Here is a 26383-nt window from a genome sequence, read left to right on the forward strand (position 1 = left end):
TAAAAGGGCACCCCGATCTACAATGTAAAAAACTATTCTACTAGTTTTATATCACGCAGCAACATCCATACATGTAGGACACCCAAAATTAGAGGTGATTTATTCTTCCATAGCAAATACACTTTTGCACACTGGTACTGACTAGTTGTCCAGTGTTTCTCTTCTCTCTCAGTTTTTCTCTATCACTGAGCTAATGTGACCCCAGCACTGATGGAGAAGGGCAGGGGAGGGTCAAACTAGGATGCTGTGCAGGCAGATGACATCCTCCTTATCAATTGATGATATCATTGATTGTCAGGATGCCACCGGTTATAAGGTCGTAATGGTGCACAACAAAAATGATGGCTTTTTGTACAAAATGCTTTTTGTAACTTAAAGGCAGGCTTAGTCCACCCCCTGAATTGCATACAAGTTATGGGAAAATTTTAGACATTTTGCCAAGGCACCCCTGAAGAAGCCTCAAGGCACCCCAGGGTGCCTGGGCACCCTGGTTGAGAAGGGCTGCACTAATGGACTTATTACTATTGTGGTATTTATTTTATATATACTGATTTTGGTATACGATACATTGGACATATTTGCATTTTTGCAACTAGTTTATTTCATTGGATGGTTTGAATTGAGTTTATTTCTAAATAGTGCAACAGTTTGGGATTTATGAGAGCTAACACTTGTATTTTTGTGTTTCTGAGTATAGCTGTAGTTCACTTACATGGTTATTTGAACACTAAGCGCAGTTTTTTTTTCTGTTTAAATATCCTGTTTTTCTTACTTTTGACCAGAATATTGGTTTTCAACTATGTGGCTGTTGATAAAGCATATTACAGATCATGTGTGGATTTTTTTTGGCATATGCTGAACATTTTTCTGCTTTTAGAATTTTAAGCCAAAATGAATAACTCATGCCACCCAGATAAACAAAAAGCTACTGTCTGTTAGTAACATTGCAGGGAGTAAAAACACATGACCTGTTAGGAAAAAGGGTAAAGATACGCCAACAAAAAGGAGATAAACAAGAGAAAAACTGCCACCACAAACCCTGGATCAAAGCGCCCCTATGTAACATATTTTATGGTAGGTAAATGTATGAAACTTTGATGTTGCATTTATATTTTCGGTGTAGTCTTGTTTTATTCAGCTAACAAAAACAGGCTGCCTGCATAGTCTTTCATGAGACAGCTAACGGGAAGATTGTTATGTGCAAAAAATATTTCCCATTGGGATTAGAGCTTTATCTGCAATATATTCAGCTTCTATAATGCCATAAAAAATGTTTCGATACATATTTGTGAATCTTCTCAAAGCCATTTCAACTTTTTAATGTATCTTCAAAAGTGAGCTCCTTTAAAGAACATGAAAACATGCATACCACTGAAGCGCCCCATTCACATTTATGTATCACACTCTCGATAATGTCAGCATCAAATGGGTAATGGGCATAGGCAAAGATAACAAAACATAGCATGATGCAGACTAAATAGTAATCCTGGATTACACTGGCATACTTGGATAATGTCAAGTAAGATTAGATCAATTGTGAAGGTATTTTCAAGGTGTTTCACCTCCGAATTTTCCAGCAGGGACCAGCGCAGATGCTGGGGGCAGTGAAGACTTATGGTGTTAACCGCATTGTCCTAGTAAATGATTCTGTTTTTATGTGTCAGTTTAGTTTTTTTTACTGATACTGAGAGTATAAACTGGAACAAATAGATGGTCACCCTGCAGCAGTGTATCACAAATAACTATTGCCTAGAAAGATGCCTGGATGTGTTAACATGTAATTAACGCTGCATCTGCATTCTGACACCTGACCAATAAATCTAGCTATACATGCATCAGTTAAGGGAATATTGAGAGAATGACAGTGTACTTTATTCAGCGAAATGATGCTTTATGCATAAATTGTCGTACACCTGTGTCTGTTGACTTGCCCAGTTTTCTGTCAGTCATCCAGCTTGGGCAGTTTCCCCGCGTAGACACATTTACAGTTGCTATAAAGTCACTGATGTTCAGCTTGGTTTTCATTTAATTTTATTCATGTATGCAATGCCAACATATTCTGCAATTAAACCAAAGACCAAAGGCAACGCAGCTAACTGCTAATCCACCACGTGGTTTGAATATTTTACAAATATTCAACCACTAGGTGAAAATGAAAAAAACTAAAAAAGAAAACACATGCAGCCATCACATTTAAGGTTTGGTAAGCTGCAGTATACAACAAGAAAAAAGGAAAAAAAACACACTGCGCTGCCAAATGGACTAAGTCCAAAATGAAGTGGCTGCTAACACCTAACTATAATCAAATGGTGAAAGACAATAAGTGAGAGAAATGGTGCTGCGATACTTGCCCTAAGAATGAGTGAACCTCAATAAACAATGACACATAAAACTACTGATAAATGAGTGAACAATCCCATAAATCAGAAAATAAGTGAATAATCCACATAAAACATGTAACTAGTGTGCACAATAATATCCACAGGTGTGAATCCACAATATGTGTAACAAGTGGTAACAAGGAGAAAAACGTGGTCAAAAAGTGAATGCAAGAACAAAAAATGTCACTGGATACGTAACCTAAAGGATGACATATGAAAGAACCAAAAACGCTGTCGATGATGCATACAAAGTGGCATAAGGAAATGACAAAAAATGAAATGAAACGTGGCCAAATAGTGACAAGAAAACATCAAGTGTGAAGTGGATAAATGAGGGAAAAATATTGTCAAATGGCGATCAAAAAGTGACATAAAAAAGTGACCAAACATAAATGTGGCCAATAAGTGAATGCAATAAAGCATATATGAAAAAACAATGCAATCAATGGGGAAAAAAAATGAACAGCAAATAAGTTTCAAAAAACAACAAACAGTCGCAAAAAAACAGTCCCAAAAGACAAACGGTGTGTGAATCTTCTGCACAAAGCTGCAGTATAATCAATTTTTGTTTTTGTGTTTAGATTATACCATGTAGACTCTGGAAAAGAAAGGAAAGGAGGACATGATGGAAAACTTTAAAGTGGGAATAAAACTCTAAGGCTACGTTCACACTAGCCTTGTGTGCAGGCGGCAGAGAGGCGTTTGGTAAGCGTTTTTACCGCTTCCCAAACGCCTCTGCCAATTCTGCACATTCCAGCACATGGTGCTGTTCTAACGGGAGCGTTTGCGTCGTGTCGCGTCGCGGCAAAACGGATGCCTCTGGACGAGTCAGGAGGCTTTGAAGCCTCCTATTCTCGTCTATGGTGCCGCTCCGCAAACGCCCGGCCGGCGTTTGCGGTGCGGTTGCGACGCGGTTGCGGGGCGTTTGCGGAGCGGTAACACCACTCAAACTGCATTATAGGCGTTTGTGGGGCGTTATTAACGCTCGGCAAACGCCTAGAAACTGCCGCTAAACCGCGCATGCGGCGTTTGCGGAGCGTTTGCCGAGCGTTAATAACGCTCCGCAAACGCCGGACCAACGCTTGCCAAACGCTATATGGTCGTTTGGCAAGCATTGGCAAAACAGCCAAGTGTGAACGAGCCCTAAAACAAAAATGTTATATATTTCAACTCACTAAGGCTACGTTCACACTAGCGTTGTGTGCAGGCGGCAGAAAGGCGTTTGGGAAGCGTTTTTACCGTTTCCCAAACGCCTCAGACAATTCTGCACATTGCAGCACATGGTACTGTTCTAACGGGAGCGTTAGCGTTGTGGCAAAACAGACGCCTCTGGTTGAGTCAGGAGGCGTTGAAGCCTCCTATTCTAGTCTATGGTGGCGTTTGCGGCACGGTTGCGACGCGGTTGCGGGGCATTTGCGGAGCGGTAACACCATTTAAACTTCATTATAGGCGTTTGTGGGGCGTTTTTAACGCTCGGCAAATGCCTAGGAACCTCCGCTAAACCGCGCATGCAGCGTTTGTGGAGCATTTGCCGAGCGTTAAAAAACGCTCCGCAAACGCCAGACCAGCGCTTGCCAAACGCTATAGGGGCATTTGGCAAGCGTTGGTAAAATAGTCAAGTGTGAACAAGCCCTAATTCTTAGATGTGGTGGCTACATTAGTTTATTTTTTTGCCTTTATTTTCACCTGGCGATCTGGCCAGTAAGTTTGTTATTTTACATATTCTTTTAACATACAAAGTTGACCAGCAAAAGTGGCAGTTAGACAAACCACAGTCTTCCATGTTTCCATATTTATATGGCACATAGAAACAAACATTTCTCGATCCACCTTTCTCATTCCTACATATATTCTCTGTTTGGCCTTTCATATTTATTCATTTTGATCACAAAATGACAAGTGGAAATTCAATAACTCTCGCAACCAATCATAGTCTGTATTTTATTCTCATAGCAATGTTAATAAGAAAATAAGAGATAACATAATTTGTTGCCATGGGCAACGGTTCTCTTTATAAATCAGCCATTCTGAAAATGCTAATTCCCTGTCTGCCATTGCTTATGCTTTGGCTTCAATACTTTGTGAGTCATTGATCTGGAGGGAGTATGCAGATGTCACATTCTGCCTTCACTGTCTGGATACATGTTCTGGCCAGTAACTCAGGAAGTATTGATACCACTGGATCAGCATGATAATCGGGCAGTACAATTTTCAGAAGCAGGTCTGCAGTGGCCACTTGGATCCCTTTTTGAAGCTGGCCATACACTATTTTATTGATTTTTGCACTGTTGTAAAAAACATATAAATAAACATATTTTTCAAATTTCTATTTTCTATTTTTGTGATCCTTTAGTGAATTTTAGGCAGCTGTGTGCTGGCAAATGTTCTCTAAGCATGGAGTGTATTAGCTTAGTCACATGTTGTAAACACCTCCGTCCCAAAGGGGCAGTATACAGAAAAAATTTGGGATTTTTAGAGTGAGTAGTTTCTCAAAAAATGTAATATTAACATTAGATAGAGATTATATATATAGATAGATAGATAATTGTATATAGATAACACACAAAAGTTATTGTATATAGGTAACACACAACATTTTTTTATGCACATGTGTATTTCATATTTGGGTGGCCAAATTTATGGCCTGCTCCCAGGGAGAAGAACGTACCTTTTGCATGAGGAATCTGTGGTTAAGCTAAAAAAATATATGGGGTTCTGTTTCTATGTTTGTGTTACATCCTAATGTTTTTACTATTGATTTGTATGTTTTAAAAATGACCGTACTGTGTTTTCAGGTTGAGTCAAGAACAATACGTTTTAATTTTTATCTATATATTTAGTGCTGATAATCAATTTTCTGGGAGAGTACTCACCTTAAAAATCCCAGAGTTTTTTGTGTGCAGCCCCTTTGGGATGGAGGTGTTCCTCTTATATTTATGAGACGTGGTGAATAATAATTCCAAGGCTACCCTTGGCAATAGCGTTTCATTAGTCACATGCTGTGTTAAACTTGTTCCAGCAGGGTGTGATAGAGATAATTCTATAATAAGAATGTTTAACATGTGGTCAATCGGCAGTAGTGATGGACCGAAACACCCTCCTGTTCGGTTCGCGGTCGAACATTCGAACCTACCAAAAGTTCCTGTTTGAACTTCGAACAGGGACAATTTATTGAGCGGTGTCTTACCACATCTGAGTATGTGGTAAGATATCGCTCAGTTACTAAAACATCGCATGAGTTAGATTATTAAGTCATGCAGTATTTTAGTAGTGAAACATTCTTTCATGTTTCAGCTGTGAATGTCCAAAAAATTGCTGGCATTGCCTGACAATTAAAAACATTTTTAGAAAACAGTGTGGGGTCCCCCCTCCCATCCATGTAAGTCCTTCGGGTCTGGTATGGATTTTGAGGGGAACCCCCTAAAATTAAAAAAAAAAACTGGTGGCCCCCCAAAATCTGAACTAGACCCTTTTCCAATGCATGCAGCCCAGCATGTCAGGAAAGGGGGGGGGTGAGCGAATGCCCCCCCCGAACCATACCAGGCAAAATGCCCTCAACATGGGGAGGTGCTTTGGGGCAGGCGGGCTCCCCCCCCAAAGCACCTTGTCTCTATGTTGATGGGGACAAGGGCCTTTTCCCCACAACCCTGGCCGGTGGTTGTGGGGGTCTGCGGGTGGGGGACTTATTGGAATCTGGGGCCCCAAAGATCCCAGCCCCCCCATGTGAATGAGTATGTGGTACATGGTACCACTACCCATTCACAAAAAAAAAAAGTGAAGTGTAAAAATGACAGGAGACAGTCTTTGCAAATCCTTTAATAAAAACAAGAATTTAAAAAATTTCCCCTGAAGAAGATCAGATGTCAATCATGAAGCCCGCTGCCACCACCGACCCCCAAAAAAAAAACTGCGCTCTCGACGCTGGCACCCACCGTCTAACAGCTGCGTCTCAATGACAGTTCTTAAATACTGTGATGATGTCACCCCTTTGTATCTGTCTGTATCTGTCCAGGTAACAATGAACACAGCGACAAGGTATGGAAAAGCTTTTCTCATCAAGGACATAGGTGGCAAATAGACAAGACAAAGGCGGTAACCATTTCACAATTTACCAAAATTTGAAAAACTGTCTATAAGATTGTCTACCCACAATTGATTTTGAACACATAGCAGATAGCTTATAAAAACATAGAGTAAAAATCTACGTTCATTTGTTTTTCTAGAAAGAGAAATCCGATTGGCTGTGGGCAACAGCCTCATATTTGCTGTCAATTTCAGTGGCATACAGTAAGAAGAGGCTTTGCTTGCTTTCAAGTGGTTGCATTATTGGCATGCTGTGATAGGTTCAGACATAATACTTTATCTGGCTGTATATTAGGTGCTGATCCTGCATACATTTTCTCATTTCTGTGGTTATTCCTTGACTCTCCTTGTATTTCCCTGGGCTTGAATTTCCTTTCTTCTTCCCATCTTTTTTTTTTCTTCTTCTCCCTCCACTTCTGTTCCATTTTTTCTACCTCCTCTCTTTGTTTTCCCTCTGCTCTCTGTTTCCCCCTCCTGCTTTCTCTCTTGCACATTCTTCACGCACTCCTTTCGCTTTATCGATCGATTGTTTTATCAAGTCTCCCTGACTTTGTCCTCGGGGTGGAAAAGAGAGAAGGGATTTGCTTATGATAGAGATCTGCAGACTTTTCTCACGAAATCTCCACATGTATAATATGTACAGTTTTCGTGTCACCTCTGTGTCTCTCTCTGTTTTACATGTAATGCAAGGAAGCTCTGTTTACTAAAACTTTATTTAGCATTCCATACATCTTTGGTCTATGCACACAGGCAAAGAAAAATGCCACTTTTAGATGCATTTTTTTTTCTTGCCATGCACATTGTGGCAATTAGATTTGTATTTTGAAGCAGCGTTCAGGTGGATAAAAGAAAAAAAAAGGGATTTGAAGAGAAACGTACTGACGTATTTTACACATAAGCATTTATGCACGTTTATTCATTCTAGCGGCTAGAATAAATTAATATTCTAGCTCTAAGAATGAGTTTACGTGAATATGCTTCTAAACGCCTGTAGATGTGCATAAATGCATGTAATTACCTGCCAAAATGAGCATTTTTGACTCTGGATTTTTCTGCCAGCTTCAGTATAGTTTGCAGTATTTTACTATGCCTGTGTGCATAAAGCCTAAAACTACTTTAGAGAGAATAATTTTACTCCCAATGTACTGCTGATGTCAGAGCTGACATTCTAGGGACAGAAATATCTTGACCAACAGAGCTTGGACAACCTTAGAAGGCATTTGGTCTAACAAATATTACCAGATATCATAAAAATGCCACAAAAAGGAACATCGAAAGGATTAATTCCTTTAGAAATATATGGGACAAAATGTTTCCTCTTGTCTTTAAATTATATTATATGTGGCTTTGTACACTTTTCTGGTCACTGAATATCTCCACTAGTCCTGATATTGTTTATGCTTTTTTTGCAGAGGGACTTAACTGCTTACAGTACCCCAGAATAGGGAATACCTAACATTGGAAGATCTTGGAAATATGCAGGGATTTTAGTTTGACAACAGATGCTCATGCACCAGTCTTGCGAACAGGCAGGGTCTTTATTGCAGAATATAAATGCAATTATCTGGAAGCATCTTAGACCCAGATTGTCCTAAAACACCTTATACCAACCCAGAACCCACGGTGGTTTGAGTGTCCCACACTTACAAAAATATTACCAGGCTTACCAAACAGCCCAACTAGCCAAATGTCATATTTCATTTAAACACCATCATGGGTGACGCTTGAAGCAGTTGACTGTGACCCATTGGGTATGGATAACTTGTGGCTTCTTCCAAACACCCTGCAAAACCCGTCACAGTCCACTCTTTGAAATGTTGGAACATCCTTAAATATTCAGGTAGCCATATGTCATTACACTTGCATCTGCTGTCGTTTCTTTGGAATCCTTCCTTCATCCCAGATCAGAAGGTGCTTTCAGACAATGGACCGGACTCGGTATCACATGGTTCCATCATCTTGCCACTACTAAGGGGATAAAGTCATTTCCTGCCCTGCAGGCTCCCTATAACTTTCCCAATTTCGAATTATTCTGATATTTACAAATTAAAATATATATTTACAAGTAAAAATTTTGTTAACTCTAAAATGAATCCCAAATTAGATAAGACAGCCTTGACTTCTTTTGAACACTTATGTTGAAGTGACCTCCATTCCCCAAGACTGATCTCTTTGTCGTACAGCTTACTGCTTGGTGGTCCTTCTTTACCACTTCATTTTTATATGCAAAAAGGGGTTAAAGATCTTAATATCACTACTGAACAGGAACAATGTTTATAATTTGGGAGACTGCTAAGTCTTGTTTGCAAAATGTCTTAGCACTGGAAACTAATTATAAAGTCTTGTACCGCTGGTATTTGGTCCCTTCCCAGCTGGCCTATCTTATCTTAAAAAGTATGGGATGTTGCTTCCAGGGTTTCCCTGGCCAGAGTACATACTTGTATATTTGGTGGACATGGCCGGTAGTCCAATACCTATGACAATGATATGTTGTTGCCATTATTAGGTTGTCAAATTTCCATTCAAGCCTTAATTTAAGCCAGATGGGTTTCCAAGACACTGATTTAAATTGATGACATATCTGATGGCAGCTAAGAAAACAACTGCAAAAGCTTATCTGTCCACAACTCTCTCACTAAGAATAGAATACACAACACATTTTCAAATGAAAACTTGACAACAAAACTTACTGATTCCATGCCTAAATTTAATAAAATCTGGGATCCATTGGTCTCCCATTTCTTACTGGCAAACTGTAATGGATCTCTGAAGACGTTATTTTCGCTGCCAAACTGACACATGTTCTGGGTAACCCAAAGGCACTCAGCTCCCTACCCCCCCCCCCTTTTTTCCCTTCTTCCCTTCCCACACCTGTTCCCACTTTTGAAATGTGTTGATTCCTGATTGTTTAGTTGGAAAAAAAATTTTGTTGACCTACCTACAATGCTTTATTGATGGGTTTACACAGGCTTCTACTTTGTATATTAGCACAATGGACCCATTGTAATCCTTTGTTGGATTCTATCACTGTATATTGTTATAGCAGCTAAATGTGTTATGTATACATGTGTAATCGATAGTTTGTTCAATAAATATTATTGAAAAAAATAATGTAGGGCAAGCCTAACTGTGCCCAGATCTGAGCGAGCCCTGCCCACATCCGCTAGAGCACGGGTGTCAAACTGGTGGCTCTCCAGCTGTTGCCAAACTATAAGTCCCATGAGGCATTGCAAGATTGACCGTTACAAACATGACTCCCAAAGGCAGAGGCATGATGGGACTTGTAGTTTTGCAGCAGCTGGAGGGACGCCAGTTTGACACCTCTGCGTTAGAGCATCTAAGTATGTTCTATAACCTCCACGTCTTTTAGGACTGATCTTTCAAAACAGGGATAGTCACAAGGTGTTTGTAGTACTTGACACAAGTGAAGACCCAATTATCTGTTCTTGTTCTCACCAGAGATGAGCACATCGATCCATGAACCACATCTTTTTCTTCATTTTTGATTCACTGCGTACGTGCCTCTGTGGATAATTATGCTGTTCATGAATCAAGGCAATCAAGTTCCATGAATTTCATGATACTCTGCAGATCAGGAACATTTGTAAGTACATATTCAGATGAATTGAAAATTTGTGATTTGCCAGTAAAGATTAGATTTGTTGAATTTGCCTTGCTCACAAACTTATTTGCTTATCTCATTTTAAACCATAGTTTTACCAAGAATATATAAACATCCTAAAGAGACAAAGTCTCCTAGCCCATGCAGATATTCCAAAATGTTGTTACCCTATCATGTTTCAGACACTTGGGAGAACAGAAAGATGACGTCACAAGTGTAGTAATGCTGATTCATCAACCAGTGAGCAGGCTGCATTGAATTAGGTGAAATTGCAAAGCTACAGGCTCAGAATAGTGTTGTCACTTTCTGGCAATATACAGTGCCTTAAAAAAGTATTCATACCACTTGAAATTCTCCACATTTTGTCATGTTACAAAAATGTAAATGTATTTTATTGGGATTTTATGTGATAGACCAACACAAAGTGGCACATAATTGTGAAGTGGAAGGGAAATGATAAATGTTTTTTGAAATCTTTTTACAAATAAATATCTGAAAAGTGTGGCGAGTATTTCTATTCAGCCCCCTTTACTCTGATACCCCTAACTAAAATCTAGTGGAACCAATTGCCTTCAGAAGTCAGTCACCTAATTAGTAAATGAAGACCACCTGTGTGTAATTTAATCTCAGTATAATACAGCTGTTCTGTGAAGCCCTCAGAGGTTTGTAAGAGAACATTAGTGAATAAACAGCATCATGAAGGCCAAGGAACACACCAGATAGGTCAGGGATAAAGTTGTGGAGAAGTTTAAATCAGGGTTAGGTATAATAAAATATCCCAAGCTTTGAACATCTCATGGCGCACTGTTTAATCCATCATCGAAAAAGGAAAGAATGTGGCACAACTTAAAACCTACCAAGACATCCACCTAAACTGTCAGGCCGGGCAAGGAGAGCATTAATCAGAGAAGCATCCAAGAGGCCCATGGTAACTCTGGAGGAACTCTGGAGAAGTCCCGTTTGCAGTTTGTGAGAAGCCATGTGGGGGACACAGCAAACATGTTAAAGAACGTGCTCTGGTCAGATGAGACCAAAATTGAACTTTCTGGCCTAAAAGCAAAACGCTATGTATGGTAGAAAACTAACACTGCACATCACCCTGAACACACCATCCCCACCGTGAAACATGGTGGTGGCAGCATCATGTTGTGGGAAAGCTATTCTTCAGCAGGGACAGGGAAGCTGGTCAGATTTGATGGGAAGATAGATAGAGCCTAATATGGAGAAATCTTAGAAGACAACCTGTGTCTGCAAAAGACTTGAAAATGGGGCGGAGGTTCACCTTCCAGCAGGAAAACGACCCTAAACATACAGCCAGAGCTACAATGGAATGGTTTAGAACTAAGCATATTCATGTGTTAGAATGGCCCAGTCAAAGTCCAGACCTAAATCCAATTGAGAATCTGTGGCAAGACTTGAAAATTGCTGTTCACAGACGCTCTCCATCCAATCTAACAGAGCTTGAGCTATTTTGCAAAGAAGAACGGGCAACAATTTCACTCTCTAGATGTGCAAAGCTGGTAGAGACATCCCCAAAAGGAGCAGCAAAAGGTGGTTCTACAAAGTATTGACCCGGGGGGGGGGGGGCTGAATACAAATGCATGCCACACTTTTTAGATATTTACTTGTAAAACATTTTGAAAACTATTTTTCATTTTCATTCCACTTCATTTTGTCATCAATTATGTTTCACTTTGTGTTGGTCTATAACATAAAATCCCAAAAAATACATTGACGCTATTGGTGGCAACATGACAAAATGTGAAAAATTTCAAGGGGTATGAAGACTTTTTCAAGGCACTGTAGTAAACCAATGATGTAAGAATCTCATGAGTGGCTAGACAGAATTACCAATATTTTACTAATATTTAGGTAAAATATTTTGGTAAAATTACTAATATTTTACTAGTATTTAGGTAAATGTTCACATGTATTTTGGATCCTGCATGGATGGAGCTCTGTCTATGTATTCTGCAATTTCACTATCCTACTCGGCAGAGAGCTGAGCAAAAGTTTCATTGTCCAGTTTAGTATCACTAGAGCCAATTAGTACAAATGTAACATCAAGGCCTATAAGACATCTTAATGTCTGTCATCTCACAGCCTCATTTACCAGCATCACCAGTAATTATTCCATTGATTCGGATACAATCATTACCGAGCATTCTGACCATTTTGGAGGCAACTGCCCACTGTTGCCGAGTGTCTCTACAACATCAGTTACTCTGCTATTAATGTGTTTTCTTCTCAGCTGTAGGCTCTTAATTATGTTGTTTTTAACTGCTATAAAAGCTTCAGATTTTTCTCAGTGTGCAGAGAAAAAAAAGCAATACATGTTCTCCATTTGGTGCTTGCAAAACCTTGTAAGGGCTTATAAACACAGGGTTTTGTGTACATCTCAGCTGCTTTATTCCCCATGCAAGTCAATTTGCAAAAGCACCAGAGAGGATTCCTGCATCTTAGAACAGCTTAAAGAATATGTTACCCCAATATTTCATATTCCTGTGTCCGTTGTACCACGTACTTGTGTTTAAAAGTATCCTGTCCTCATTGCATTGCTTCCTTTATTTGAAATACCTGGTGTTCCTGCCAGTCCCTCTTCTTTCCTGTTTTAAACTCATCATGTCAGGCATAGAAGAACATCCATCACAGCGTGGTCAGTTTTCTTTGCATTTGATTTTTTAATCCAGTGGTCAGACTTGGCACACCCCCCCCCCCCCACACACACACACCCTTACACACATAGCTGATCACTGGGAAGATCAGTGTGCTGCTGTTTCTCTGTCTCCCACTGACATCCCCCCTTGCAGGCTCCATCCCCAGCTCTCTAAGCCCCTTCTGCAGCTGAGAACAGAAGTCATAGGATCAGTTATAAAAGGAGATATTTAAATATTTTTTAATATACACACAAAAATTGTGCCTTGCATTTTTATTTTAAACTAAATAGGTTGTTCTACAAGCTAAGGGTTCACATATACTTTAAGGTTAGGTTCACACTAGTTCATGCTCTGAAAAGCTATCCACGGTATTCACTTTTCAGAGTCAGGCTAAGCACCTGCTATCAATTGTTCAGGAGGTGATCCTGCCACCTTCTGAATGCCTTTTTTTGCCAAGCAGTAGTAATTCACAATGGAGTTAATACACTGCAACCACATATCAAGCATTTGGTTCATGGTTGCACCTCGACACTTTTGACTCAAATGGCTAAGTTTGACTTGTGGTGCCACTTGTCAACTCAAAATGCCATGTTAAAGTAGCTGTAATGCATCACAGCCATGGCATGGGAACGGCCTTCTTCATCTGTATTTTAGACTTTAGGTGAGCAGCTTCTTGCAAGAACATGACTACAGTTATTATCAGCTCAGAGGGGTGGGGTGAAAAATCTAGTCTTAAATATATGATACTATTTTATTCATACCAAGTTTGACACTGGATCAAAATAATAGGCGTCTATTGAAAAGTCAACCACCTAAATTCAAGCCAGTTTGGGTGGAGTAGATCTAAAGCCAATACATACTGTAAATCTCATATAGGCTTTGACATGTTTTATTAAATTTTGTTTTTGAAAAATTGCACTTAATCTTTATAAAATTAGCTTTTGTGAAAATATGACCTTGTGATCCTACTATTAATGCGTAGGTTCTTCTTATTATGGGGTGACAACCGTCTCCCATCTGTTTCTACTTCATTGTCAAATGTGCCTCTGTTGAAGACTACTAATGGCTCAACAAACATTAGATAGTTATATTCCAGTTTTGTAGCAATCAGGAAGCTGGTACAGAGAAACGAAGGGCAGCAGATGCTGAAGTGAGTATATGTAGAGAGTAAGTGGCTGTAAGAGATCAGAAGATACAAAAAAAGGATGAGAAGGAAACGGCCTTGTAACTTCCAAACCTTTTTCATCCACAAAAGAAGAAGAAAAGAATGAGTAAGAAGAAAAAAAAGGAGATGAGATGGGTGGGACAGGAGAGTGTGGGGGACCCAAGTGGCTAAACCTGGCCATACATGATTAGTTTCTTTTACTCAGAGTGCTGAAAGGGAAAAAAAAATAGATTCCTCCATACACACAATCGGGGTGGGTGGAGGCATCCCCCCCCCCCACAGGAACATTCTGACAGCACTACTCACCGACTGGCTGCGGCTGGCGATCAAGGAAAATTTTCCAATATGTTCTTTGTCAAATGATTTCTATTGAGTGGGGACAGTCACATTCTGATCAAAATTCAGCTGAACTTAAAAGGCATTAGTATTCATGGGGTCAAAGAGTAAGGAAAATAAGTAGGTGGAAAATTAGACTTGATTCATGATTCCCATACCATCTGGAATGTTGCCATAGTATGTTTTTTTTTTTTTTCTAACAGGTCATTTAAGCTCAGTAGACTTGTGTCTCTAGGTAGTAGAAGTGTTTTTTCTTGTATAGTACAATCGACAGTATTAGATTAGGGGGAGATATACTAAAACTGGTGCACCCAGAATCTGGGGCAACTGTGCATGGTAACCAATCAGCTTCCAGGTTTTACTATCAGAGCTTAAAGGAACATGCTGAAGTTAGAAGCTGATTGGCCACCATGCACAGCTGCACTAGATTCTGGGTGCACCAGTTTTAGTACATCACCCCCATTGCCACAGTATTCTAAGCCAGCTTAGGCTTGGAAAAATGAAAAAATATTTTGTGTAAAAGATGTGCTCCCAACAATAACGTGATGCCACTGGCGTACCTACAGGGGTCACAGGATCGACCTTGCCCCATGCTGCAGGGAAATCATGCAGCCCCCTTTATGCCTGGATAGGAGGAGCAGTGTGGGTGACATAAAGAGGAATCAATCTCTCCATGTTCCTCCTGCAGCTGCTGAATTCCGGCAGGAGGGAAAGGAGTAGAAGCCAGCATTTAGCAGCTGCAGGAGAAGCATGGAGCAAATGGTTCCTCTATTTGCAGCTGCCCCCACCGCTCCTCCTATCTAGCATTTTTCTGCTGCCCCTGATGCTCTCCAGCTCTCTTGTTCTCTGACACCTCCTCCTATACTCTCTGGCCCCTTGCTCTTCAGCTTCCCTGGCCCCTTTACCGGCCCCTTCCTTTCCTGAATGAAGAGTCAGTGATCAGTACTGATCACTGACTCTGTCTATTCATAACTGAAACATAGTAAAGTGTGTTTACTATGTTTCAGTTTGTGAATGGAGGGGAAGCTCTGCACAAAGCTATTCCTGTCCATTCATTCAGTGCAGCTGAGGCTGCAGAGATGGAGACTGAGAGCTGTGTTCTCAATCTCGTTTCTTTGTCCCAAAGTTGGAACATCAGAGGTCTGTTTAGACTCTTGATATCTCACCAAAGCCCCCAACAGGGCTTATAATAAAATTGTGAAAAAAAATAATACAAAAAAAAAAATAACAGTTAAAAAAAATACTGACACCAGTGGCAGAACTACCATGGTAACAAAGGTCACACTTGCAACTGGGTCCTGGTGTTCTGCCACCAGGCTCGGAGGGAAGGGCCCCATCAAAGGGTGTGCATACAGGCTGTGGTGATGGAGATCTACACAGGGTGACAAGTATGGACACATTCACACCCATACATTTTGGCGTGGTATATAAATGCATGTATAGCCAAAACTTCATTTTTAGTTTTTGTTTATTAGGAAATGATTTTAATGCCAGCGCTGTCTTGTTGAGTAGATTCACCCTCTCACGATGACCATTAGCACCAATGCGGACAGTGATGGTAAATCCAAAATATTACAGTTGTTACCAAAACTGGAGATGAGGGGACACTTGTTCTAGTGACAGGTGTATAAGAGAGGATTTCTTCTCACTTTGTTGAGATTTCCTTTTACTTCCTTTTGTGTCTCTGGAACAGGAAGCAAAGGGAAATCTTCCCAACAGGTCACAGACAGGGGATTTAGCCCTTCCATACTCTATCAAAAACTGAAACGTTTTATTTGTACTTCAACACTTTAATAGAAAAAAATAATAAATCTGCTTCTTCCAGAGGGCTGAATGATACCCCATGTAAAAAGTATCTAAAACATACTGCAACATTAATGAATGCAAACTGTGGAAGTGTTAAAGGACCACTGTAGTGAAAAGTATTGTATTCTTGTAACTGTATGGACTTAATAGCTGTAATAATAGTGTTCAGTATATTCATTATTTTTTATAATTTCACATTCCTTTTTGCTCCAGTCTTTTTTTTATTTAGTTTTATATGTAATAAGACACAGCCATATATTCAAAAAAGGTCATACAGTCAAGTGGCAAATACTTGGAATTTATATCTGCAGTACAAAAGAACAATGGTTTGTGACATTAGACTTACTATACTATACTGCAAAAAGGAGAAATAGAATTTTTTTTTTTAACTGTAACAAATGTAACAGTATAAATATATGAAAATGTACCCCTGAGTTGTCAGAATAATAGTAGGGGACTAGTGGTTAATACTTCCAACATTGCTAACATAATTTCTATAATAATGTTTCACTGTAGTGTGATGACAACAATGCATTAGAGTATCTCTGTCATAATTGCAAGGTAAAATAGAAAGATAGATGGATGGAGAAAAGGTAGGTAGGAAAGAAAGGAAAGAGAAGGAATGAAAAGCAAGATTAGGGCTGAATAAGTAGGATAGAGGAAAGGTAAAAGGGGGGAGTAAAGAAACTAGGGGGAGAAGGGAGGAGAGAGGAGGAAGAGTTTTCTGGCATGGCACTCCCCAGCCACGACCAAATAGCAACAGCAGCTATATTAATTAGCCAATAAATCTTGGAACTCTTGGGAGTGTTGAAAAATTGTCCATGCGGCCCAACTAAAGGTATGTCTATCCAATGTATTGTATTCTGTGGCAACTAAGCGCAAAAGATGCATGATGGTGTCTAATTCAGTAACCCATTCAGCTATGGAGGATATCAGTGGTGTTCGCCAGTGTTGGGAGATGACTTTCTTAATAGATTTAATCACACCAGGTATAATGGACAGCCAGGTAATTGTGGGGTATTTGGTATCACAGTATCTGTCATCCTAGCATAAATGTATAGGAAGCAGGCTCACTTGTTTGATATAGGCACATTCCCACCACATGTGGGCCATACTACCAACCACTGCGTGGCATTGCCAAAATTATTCATGTACTGAAGAGTAGAAAGTATGACCAGCAGGCACCAACACCAACAGATGAGAATTTTAAAGTTTTTCTCTTGTGCCTTGATAGCGGTACTCCATCTTCTGGGTCTGTTGAGATCCTGACTTCTTTTTCCATGGTATATTTAGGTAGGTCCAGGTGGGTCAGCCAAATCAGAATGTTATATAGTTGCAAGACCATTCAAGGAGTCCTGTTCAATAATATTTCCAAAGGGAGTAAGAGATTAAGTTAGTTTAGCCCAGGGGTCTGCAACCTTTAAGACATAAAGAGCCACTTGGACCCGTTTCCGAGAGGGAAAAAAAGACTGGGAGCCGCAAAACCATTGCAACATTTAAAACAAATCCGACACTGCATATATTGCAAAAAGCGCTCTGGTCATGAAGGGGGTTTAAGGGCCCAGTAAGCAAAGGGTTAATCAGGGCCACAGTGTATCTTCATAATCACAATCATAGCCTTAGGTCAGTGGTGGGCAACCTTTTTTTTCAACTGAGCCAAATCTCGCCAAAACCACGATTGAAATTTATTTTGAGAGCCACATTTTTAAAACTGAAAATACATCCCCCATATAGTAATTCATCCCCCATAGTAATTCATCCCCCATATAGTAATTCATCCCCCATAGTAATTCATCCCCCATAGTAATTCATCCCCCATATAGTAATTCATCCCCCATAGTAATTCATCCCCCACATAGTAATTCATCCCCCATAGTAATTCATCCCCCATATAGTAATTCATCCCCCATAGTAATTCATCCCCCATAGTAATTCATCCCCCATATAGTAATTCATCCCCCATAGTAATTCATCCCCCATATAGTAATTCATCCCCCATATAGTAATTCATCCCCCCTTTAGTAATTCATCCCCCATAGTAATTCATCCCCCCTATAGTAATTCATTCCCCATATTGTGTCAATTCACTTACCTTTGCTCCGCGCGTTCCTCTCGCCGTGTTCCCGCGCCGTTCCGGTCTTCAGGGCGGACTGTGAGAGGAGAGGAGTTCGTCACGCTGCCCCGCCTACATCCTGACAGCCAATGTTTGCCGCGCTCCGCGGGCTGGATTAGAAGGTCCACCGGGCCGTAGTTTGCCCATTGCTGGGCTATCTGCAGAGTCCTGACTTTTGGGGCGGCCGCCCGAGAGGAGGGAGGGGAGCGGGCGCCCGGCACACAGAAGACCCTATTGCCTGTCACCTGGTGGGCAGTGTGCTCCGGAGCCTCAGCAAAGGTGAAAAAGAGCTGCTTGCGGCTCTGGAGCCGCGGGTTGCCGACACCCGGTTTAGCCTTTTCTGTTAGGTAGTGTAAGAATGATGTGAACTGGTGCACTTGTACCAGTGCATCACATTGTAACACTTGGACCAGTCAGTGTTGGGATTATTTGGCCTAACCCCAAATGCATTGCTTGGGGGGGGGGGACACTGGTTTATCAAAAAGTTGGGTAAATGGAGAATGAAATATTTGAAAAGTAGACAATACAGACCCAAACCGTAGGTGCTTTGTAAGGGGTAAGAGGGAGGGCAAATCTTTCCGTAATTTTGAAGCAATCCATGGCAAGGCACATACGTCAGTGTAGTTAACAGTTTGTTTGAGTACCACCCAGAGTTTAGTACTGGTATGGTGAATCTAATCTACTATTCTAATATTGAGGCCCTTATAATATAAGGCAATGTTTGGGACACCTGCACCCCCCTCTAGGTTTAGGAATGGAAAGAACCTTATGTTGCAGTCCTGGGAGATTCGATCCCCAGATAAATTTTGTATAGATGCATTGGGCCTATTTGCAAACCGTGGAAATCAGGATTTTTACACAGATGTTCCATAGTTAAAATGTACAAAAGGGGAGACAAAGGGCAACCCTGCCTAGTTCAATTCCATACCTATTGGATAGAGATCCTTTCACAAGTACCTTTTTTTATACTTTTTCAACACTTACATGCGGACCAAGCTGTCCTACAAAAGCGGTAGTGCAGCTGGGACAAATCGTATAACATGGTCATGGGTGCTTACAATGGTCAATTTTATTCATATTCTTTTAACTATAAAAGAAATAAAACGTATTGCTCTAACTGCTCATAATTTGTCAGCTGGAGATAGGCTTTGATTTGTTTGTGGCTTACCTAAAGGGATGCTAAACTCTGGATTAAAAAACAAAACACACACACACATATATATATATATATATATATATATATAATATAGAGTATATACACTCACCGGCCACTTTATTAGGTACACCTTGCTAGTGCCAAGAAAATTTTCCCCACACCATTACACCACCACCAGCCCGAACCATTGACACAAGGCAGGATGGATCCATGCTTTCATGTTGTTTATGCCAAATTCAGACCCTACCATCCGAATGTCGCAGCAACCAGTCTGCCTATTTTTCTCTGACTTCTAACATCAACAAGGCATTTTTGTCCACACAACTGCACAGGATACGTTCTTTTTTTTTGGAGCATTCTCTGAAAACCCTAGAGATAGTTGTGCATGAAAATCCCAGTAGATCAGCAATTTTTGAAATACTCAGACCAGCCCGTAACTTAAATCCCCTTTCTTCCCCATTCTGATGCTTGGTTTGAACTTCAGCAAGTCGTCTTTACCACATCTAGATGCCTAAATGCATTGAGTTGCTGCCATGTGATTAGCTGAATATATTTAAGTATATAGTACCATCTATTGCCCTCAGCCTCCTCCAAATACTTTTTTTTGCTGCTTTGACCTGACTGCCTGTTAGAGAGGGAGTCAGCAACCCAGCAATCACAATCTATTGGAGACAGGTGATAGGTAGATCACGTCCCTTTCCTGCCAACCCACAGAATCTGGACAAGAGGAACCAGGGCAGCATTGACTGGAGCCAATTCCCTGTAATTTCCACCCTGCAACATCTGAAATCTGACTTCTCTTTCTCCCCCGCCATTCCTCCTGTCAAGGTTCCTCTTCCTTCTACTGCTTGGGCCCCCCCGTTTGCTCCCCTGGTGCCCCCCTTCTCCCTCTCAAAAAAATAAAATTGTAAAATATATTAAAAAATAAAATAAAAAAAACCTACTGACACCATCCACTGCTCTACTGACACCATCCACTGCCTTGCTGCCACTATCAACTGTTCTACTGACTGATATTGTCCACTTTTATGGTAGGTTAAGTTTTCCTTACTATTTAGTTAGGCCTTGCTACTTAATTTCTTTAAAAACAAAAAGGACGCAAAACCCCGGTGATCTTTGATCTCTTTCATGTTGTTCAGGTAGATCTCCACCTCTCAAAGGTTGCCTGCCCTGTGATAAAGGGTGGCTAAATCTGTTTTTCATGCTCCCACTATATGTAAAAACATAGCCACCCTCTCTTGCACACTCCCAAAATTGACCAGGGACTATAAGATTTGTGCTGTGCATAGAGCAGCATATGTGATAGCAATGTGCAATGCTTATTCCAAACAAACAGAAGTGAGGGACATTACAATGAAGCAGAAAAACACAGTAAGACACAAGCTCATGAAAAATAAATTATAGGGCCATTAAGTACTGGATATGTATGGATTATTTTGGAAAATAATAATATTGTTTTGTGTCACATATTCTGAAACTGCCTGTCTATCTAAGAATGACATGCCCACAGGGTGACAACGCTGCTTCTTTGCTTTTTTTTAACAGCTTTTTTTTTCAACAGGTTTATAATGTGTTATTTACTTTAGTGGATTTTCTATCTAAAAGATATCAATCAGATAAAGAATCATTCACACACTGTGAGATATTTGTACCCCACAAATATGAATTACACTGTAACCTTTGCAAAAACACTGTTTAATACATTTATACACTTTAATAAAATCAGATTACACAAAAATTGCATAGTATTGGAAGTATTTAGAAACAAAAATCGGCATAAAATGTATTAAAATGAAGGATCACATAAAATAATAAGACCAATAGAATAACTAGTGGTATCTATATAAGATCTAAAACAGCTACTGTGCTTCAAGGAGGACTTTATTTCTTCCCTCCCACCTCCTCTATCACTAGTGGAAGCTTTTTTTTTTTCTGGGAGTGGGTACCTATTTCTGGCAGGTACCCACTCACACTTCCCAGAAGGCTACTGGGCCATTCACAAAGCACAGTGTGTCTCACACATCTGTAATGGGAGCTGGCTGTAAATCAACAGGAAGTCACCGTCAGCTTCTCACACTCAAGATGGCGGTGCCAGGGACCTGAAGACTGGTGAAGAACCAGCCTAGGTGATGACCTTGCTGGATCCCTGGACTGGGGAGTACTTGTTTAATAAAAGCCAGCAGCTGCAGAATTTATAGCTGCCAGCTTTTAATTTCTCTTCAAATGAATGGAAGTCCTCTTTAAAGTACCATTGCAAATGTGCCTAAAGTTACTGTAAAAAAAAAGATGTTTAAGCCAACCAATACATTTGTATGACTGAGAGCTTAAAGTGTTACTAAACCCAGAACAGTAAAATCAGTCTGTATATGCTTGTTATAATTACTGTGGAACCTAAGGGGTTAATCCTCCATATTGTGTAAAAAGGCTGTTAGATCCTGTCTTCTCTGATCCTTCCCTTCTTTTACTGTCCACAATCCATCTGCCATAGTACAGTGCAGCAGTGGAAAGCCTGCACATGCTGTTTGCTTTGTATTGTTTTGTTGGGAGGGTGCATGTGATCGGCACAGGGACAATCAGCACTGTCTGGGGGATCAGGGGTCATGCAGCCTCATAGGACAGTCATAGGAGAATGAAAACTCTTCCTACAAGATTAACCAGTGCTGAGCCAGACAGTGATAGAAGTCACACTGCTATATACTGCTAATGAGAAAAGGAATTTAGAAGTTTATATTTATTAAAATAATTGCACTTCCGTGTTCTCCATATAGTGAATGCAGGGTTATGGGTTTAGTATCTTTAAGTAGATTCAATGAAACCGGTAACCTAATGGATCTCTGTCAGACATGGCTGTGTCTGGTTACCTGTTTCACTGATTCCACTTAAGTCCTCCTAACGATTCCAAGGTACACCTTTATTTTCTATGTACAATGATGAAACTAAGATGGTTTTATCTTCTACTAATAATCAGTTCTCTATATGCAAACACATAACTAGCATTTCATACAAATGTATCTGTTGGCTTAAGCATGTTTTGTTACAGGGTTACATTACGCACATTTGCAATGCTTCTTCAAGCATAGCTTGTTTCAGTTCTTGTATGGATACCATTAGTTATTCTGTTGGTCTTATATTCATTAGTTTATGTGATAATCAATTTTAATAAATGAAATGTTTTTATGCATTGAGATTTTAGTACTGCCATTATCATAAGCTATTAAAGCGCATCTAAACCCAAGAACAAAAATTGTATAGTATTGCAGCTTAACAGTCCTAAGATCTGGTGGCTGCATTCGTTTTCTTTTTCACTCTTTTTTTTCCAGGTAATCCTACCATTAACACACTTCCTGCCCTAGTGTGATGACTGTAATAGGCAGAGTTTACCCTAGGAAAGGCAGTGTGTTAAGACTACACAACACCTCCCTCTCGTTTCTTTGACAGGGGAGGAGTTTTACATCCATGGTGATAGAAGGGAACAATGCTAACAGAGAGTAGTCCAGAAAAGAGAGCACAGGCACATTACAAGATTTTTGGCTGGATGGACAACTATTTTTTTTGCGCTCGTCAAACAGATATAATAAAAGACTTTCAATTGTATATTTAATATATCAAAAAGGGAGAAAATAAGAAAATGTTTTTGTTAAAAATTGTTATTACAAATACATTTTTAATACCAATTGGTCTTTTGCATCCTCCAGGCCTCCGAAACACATTGGGGTTAATTTACTAAAATCTGCTTCAGCTGTGCATAGAAACCAATCATCTGCCAGTTTTATTTTCTCAAAGTCTAATTGAACAAGCTGAAGTTAGAAGTTGATTGGCTACCTTGCACAGCAGCACCATGTTATGCACTCTCCAGTTTTAGCAAATCAACCCCATTGACTGTTCTATGTGTTCATATTACAAGTCATTAAAATGACTTGGGCTCTTTCACCATTTGGTGTGGCTCTCCTCTTTGGTGTCTTCATGCTTTGAGCTACATTCTGGGTACCCGCCAAGGGGGGCCATGTTGTATGTGAGAAGCCTTACCAGAGCCAATGAGCCTTTGGAATTATGATTTTTTTTTGTTCCATGAAACTAATAAGACTTGAAGTCCCAGCTCTCTTGGATAAGTCTTTTTGGTGTTAATGCTAGCAGGGCAGGTGATTGAGGGGTACAGGCAGCCCTTCCGTACTGTGCCTAGGCCCCACCAGGCCAGCAGGAGGACCCATGCCTGACAGGGGCTGCCTGTGCCAACCTTCCCTTTTCTGATGGACTCCAGCTGTCTTGCTAATCATGTTCCTGTTCCAGGATAGTCTCCTATTGAAATATTGTGAGATGGGCACCTATTGTGCCTCCCCGAAGCTGCTTCTTCTGTCTGCAGCTGCGGCTCAATACAGGGCTCTTGCCTGGCTAGCTATAGAGAGAGAGAAGTGGTCCTTGTCTAATGCTCAGAACATGTTTAGAGCAATACAGCTTCCTGCCATGGGACATCCTACCTAACATGTCACCTTGAAGCTCTGGTACTCCTGTATTCTCTCAGCTGTCCCTCACCTGGCTGTAGGAATTGTAGGTTCTTGACTTTGTGCTGCGGGTAATGCATCGTATGGGGCAATACAAGCCACAGCATTGCCTGCGATAGTGTGCGTCTTTCAGATGGGGGGCTGCCTAGGGGACCATGAACAGAGCCTGCAGTGATCCTTGTTGATCCATTGTTGTAAGAGGCTAGCCATGCTCCCTGGGCTAAGTACATGGGGGGATGAAGAGGAAGCTCTGCTTGTAGGGTCCGTCAGCCAGCAGCAATGCACAACCTTCCACCGAGCACCAGCAATACAGCAGAATAATTCTATCTGGTCACTGAACTGTAACTTGTGGATGTACAAAAATGTATAATTCATCTTCACTGTGATGTTCAGTGCTAGCACTGATATATTGGTGTGTCACTGGCGCTGCCTATTCATTGTGATTACTTATGGTTTTATCATAGAGCAGCGCCTTAAAAGTGGGCTATTAGCTAGTCTATTATTGTGGCACAGAATCTTCACTTAGAGGAAGCAGCATATTTATGACCTAGAGTCTGCTACACTGTGTGTGTCCACCATACACGCCAGGCAGCACAGGTATATTTTCAGATGTAAAATCCAAGGGAAGCAATGCAGGGAGATTAATGTAAACTGAACCATAGACCTGTTGTCCTAGACAAAACTTCAATCGTTTGTTGAAGGGAAGAAATCCTGTGTATGGTCTTTGAGACTTTCCAGGTAAAATATGCAGTATGCTCATCATAATTTATATTTTTTAACTTGTCACTTGCATATTTTAACCACTTCAAGTCCGGACACTTTCACTCCCTTCCTGTCCAGGCCAATTTTCAGCTTTCAGTGCTATCACACTTTGAATGTACCCATGTACCCATATGAATTTTTTAGCATTTTTTTGAGACAGATAAAACTTTATTTTGGTGGTATTTATTCACCACTGGCATTTTTATTTGTTTGCTATATAAATGAAAAAGTCCAAACATTTTGAAAAAAAAGTGTTTTTCTTATAAAATTTTGCAAATAAATAATCTTTCTTCATAAATCTTGACCAAAATCTATTCAGCTATCTTTTTAGTAAAAAAAAATAACCCAAATTAGTTTATAACCAAAAATTATAATTTTTGAAATTTTTTTATACATATTTATTTTATTTTTTAACATTTTGTGTGGGGGGGGGGGTGATGAAGATTTTTTTTTTCTTTTTTTACACTGATTGCTTTTACACCCATAAAGGCTGTAAAAGTAATCATTTCTCCTCTCTGGCTGCATTCTTGCAGCCATTGAGAAATACTGTCTGAGCTGTGATTGGTCACAGCATGTCACATGGTACAAGGCTGTTGTGAGTAGCCTTGTACCATGTGACCTCTGTGATCATTCACAGATTTCACAAGTAGTAAGCAATGATGTCAGGAAGTGACATCTTGTTTACTACTATTCATGTGATCACTGATTGGCCAATTAGGGATCACATGAATCGAGATCTCACACAGAGGTCCCGTACAGCGATCGGTGTTTGGAGGACACAGTGGGCACCGGATCGCGGTGCCGCGCGCTCCCAGGGAGTGCACACAGGCAGTGACTGCGGGGGCCGTTTATAAATGGCAACTCGCTTTGGCACTGCTCCTGTCTGACTGTTTATGTACATGGGCCGGATGGGAAGTGGTTAAAGCCAGCATTGTCATTTTACCACACTAAGGGCTCTTTCTCATGTACAGCAACCCTTGACGCCCCACCGCTGTTCAGAGGGCGTTTGACAGGAGGTGAGAAGACATTATGTTGTCTCCTCATTGCCTGTTTTAACCCCACCATATGAAGTTGCAGAGTGGTTGTGACACAAGCCTATACACTCAAATGGGTACCAAATGCAACATGTGGTTTCATTTTTGCTGCAACATGTCTACAACCATGAGTGAATTCATGTCCTACTTTAGGTGGGCGGTTGGGGGGCAATAAACCTGAGGATCAGCTGCCTGCTTTTTCCAGCGGCAGGCCACCCATGTGAACGAGCTCTAAGTGGCATATTCACATTTTCTGTAGGTGAATCGTCAGATGCATGCGTTTTTAATGACAGTGATTGATTCATGACCAAAGAATGTTTGGTGAAAGTCACATTCACTGCTTTATAAATACACCCTTCCTATTGTGCTTCACTTGGTGATAAATGACTTATTATTGGCATTTGTAAGCCATGTCATTTATTATGTCTTAATAGAAATAGAAAATTGATTATTATGTTTTTCTGGTGCCTACGTGGCTGTGTACGTATGGATAGTGTTTAACAATCCAGTCCCCTTACTGAAAGCCAAGAATCACTAATTCCAAGTATAAGCATATGTAGGAAAGATTTATTGTGAAGAATACAGCATTCTATCCCACATCCCTAGATGTTGGTAAAGATGAACTCGAGTGTGTTCAGACATGAGTCCAAACCCACATGAGCTATCCTGAAAGGAAGCTGTCACTGTGCACAACCAATCATAAGCAGCAGAAGCATTCTCTGCCCAGCAGCCGCACATATACAAGGGGCATGTACATGTTCAGCTGTGG

General features: G+C 40.4%; 1 protein-coding gene across 4 annotated transcripts in view; it reads left to right on the top strand.

Annotated features, from left to right (window-relative positions):
- The window catches only part of LINGO1 (leucine rich repeat and Ig domain containing 1), a 513120-nt gene that overhangs the window by 412318 nt on the left and 74419 nt on the right, over positions 1-26383 (top strand). For 2 of the 4 annotated variants that reach the window (XM_089671358.1, XM_089671357.1), the window contains one exon: positions 9924-10068. The exons of the other annotated variants lie outside the window; for them this stretch is intronic. In XM_089671358.1, coding sequence (XP_089527484.1) covers positions 10033-10068 — 36 coding nt within the window. In that variant the 5' untranslated portion in view covers positions 9924-10032. The remainder of the gene's footprint in view (positions 1-9923; positions 10069-26383) is intronic. 4 annotated transcript variants of the gene reach the window in all.

Source organism: Staurois parvus, unplaced genomic scaffold (assembly GCF_062004578.1).
Source record: "Staurois parvus isolate SC_StPar_1 unplaced genomic scaffold, SC_StPar_1.0 ptg000105l, whole genome shotgun sequence".
Lineage (NCBI taxonomy): Eukaryota > Metazoa > Chordata > Amphibia > Anura > Ranidae > Staurois > Staurois parvus.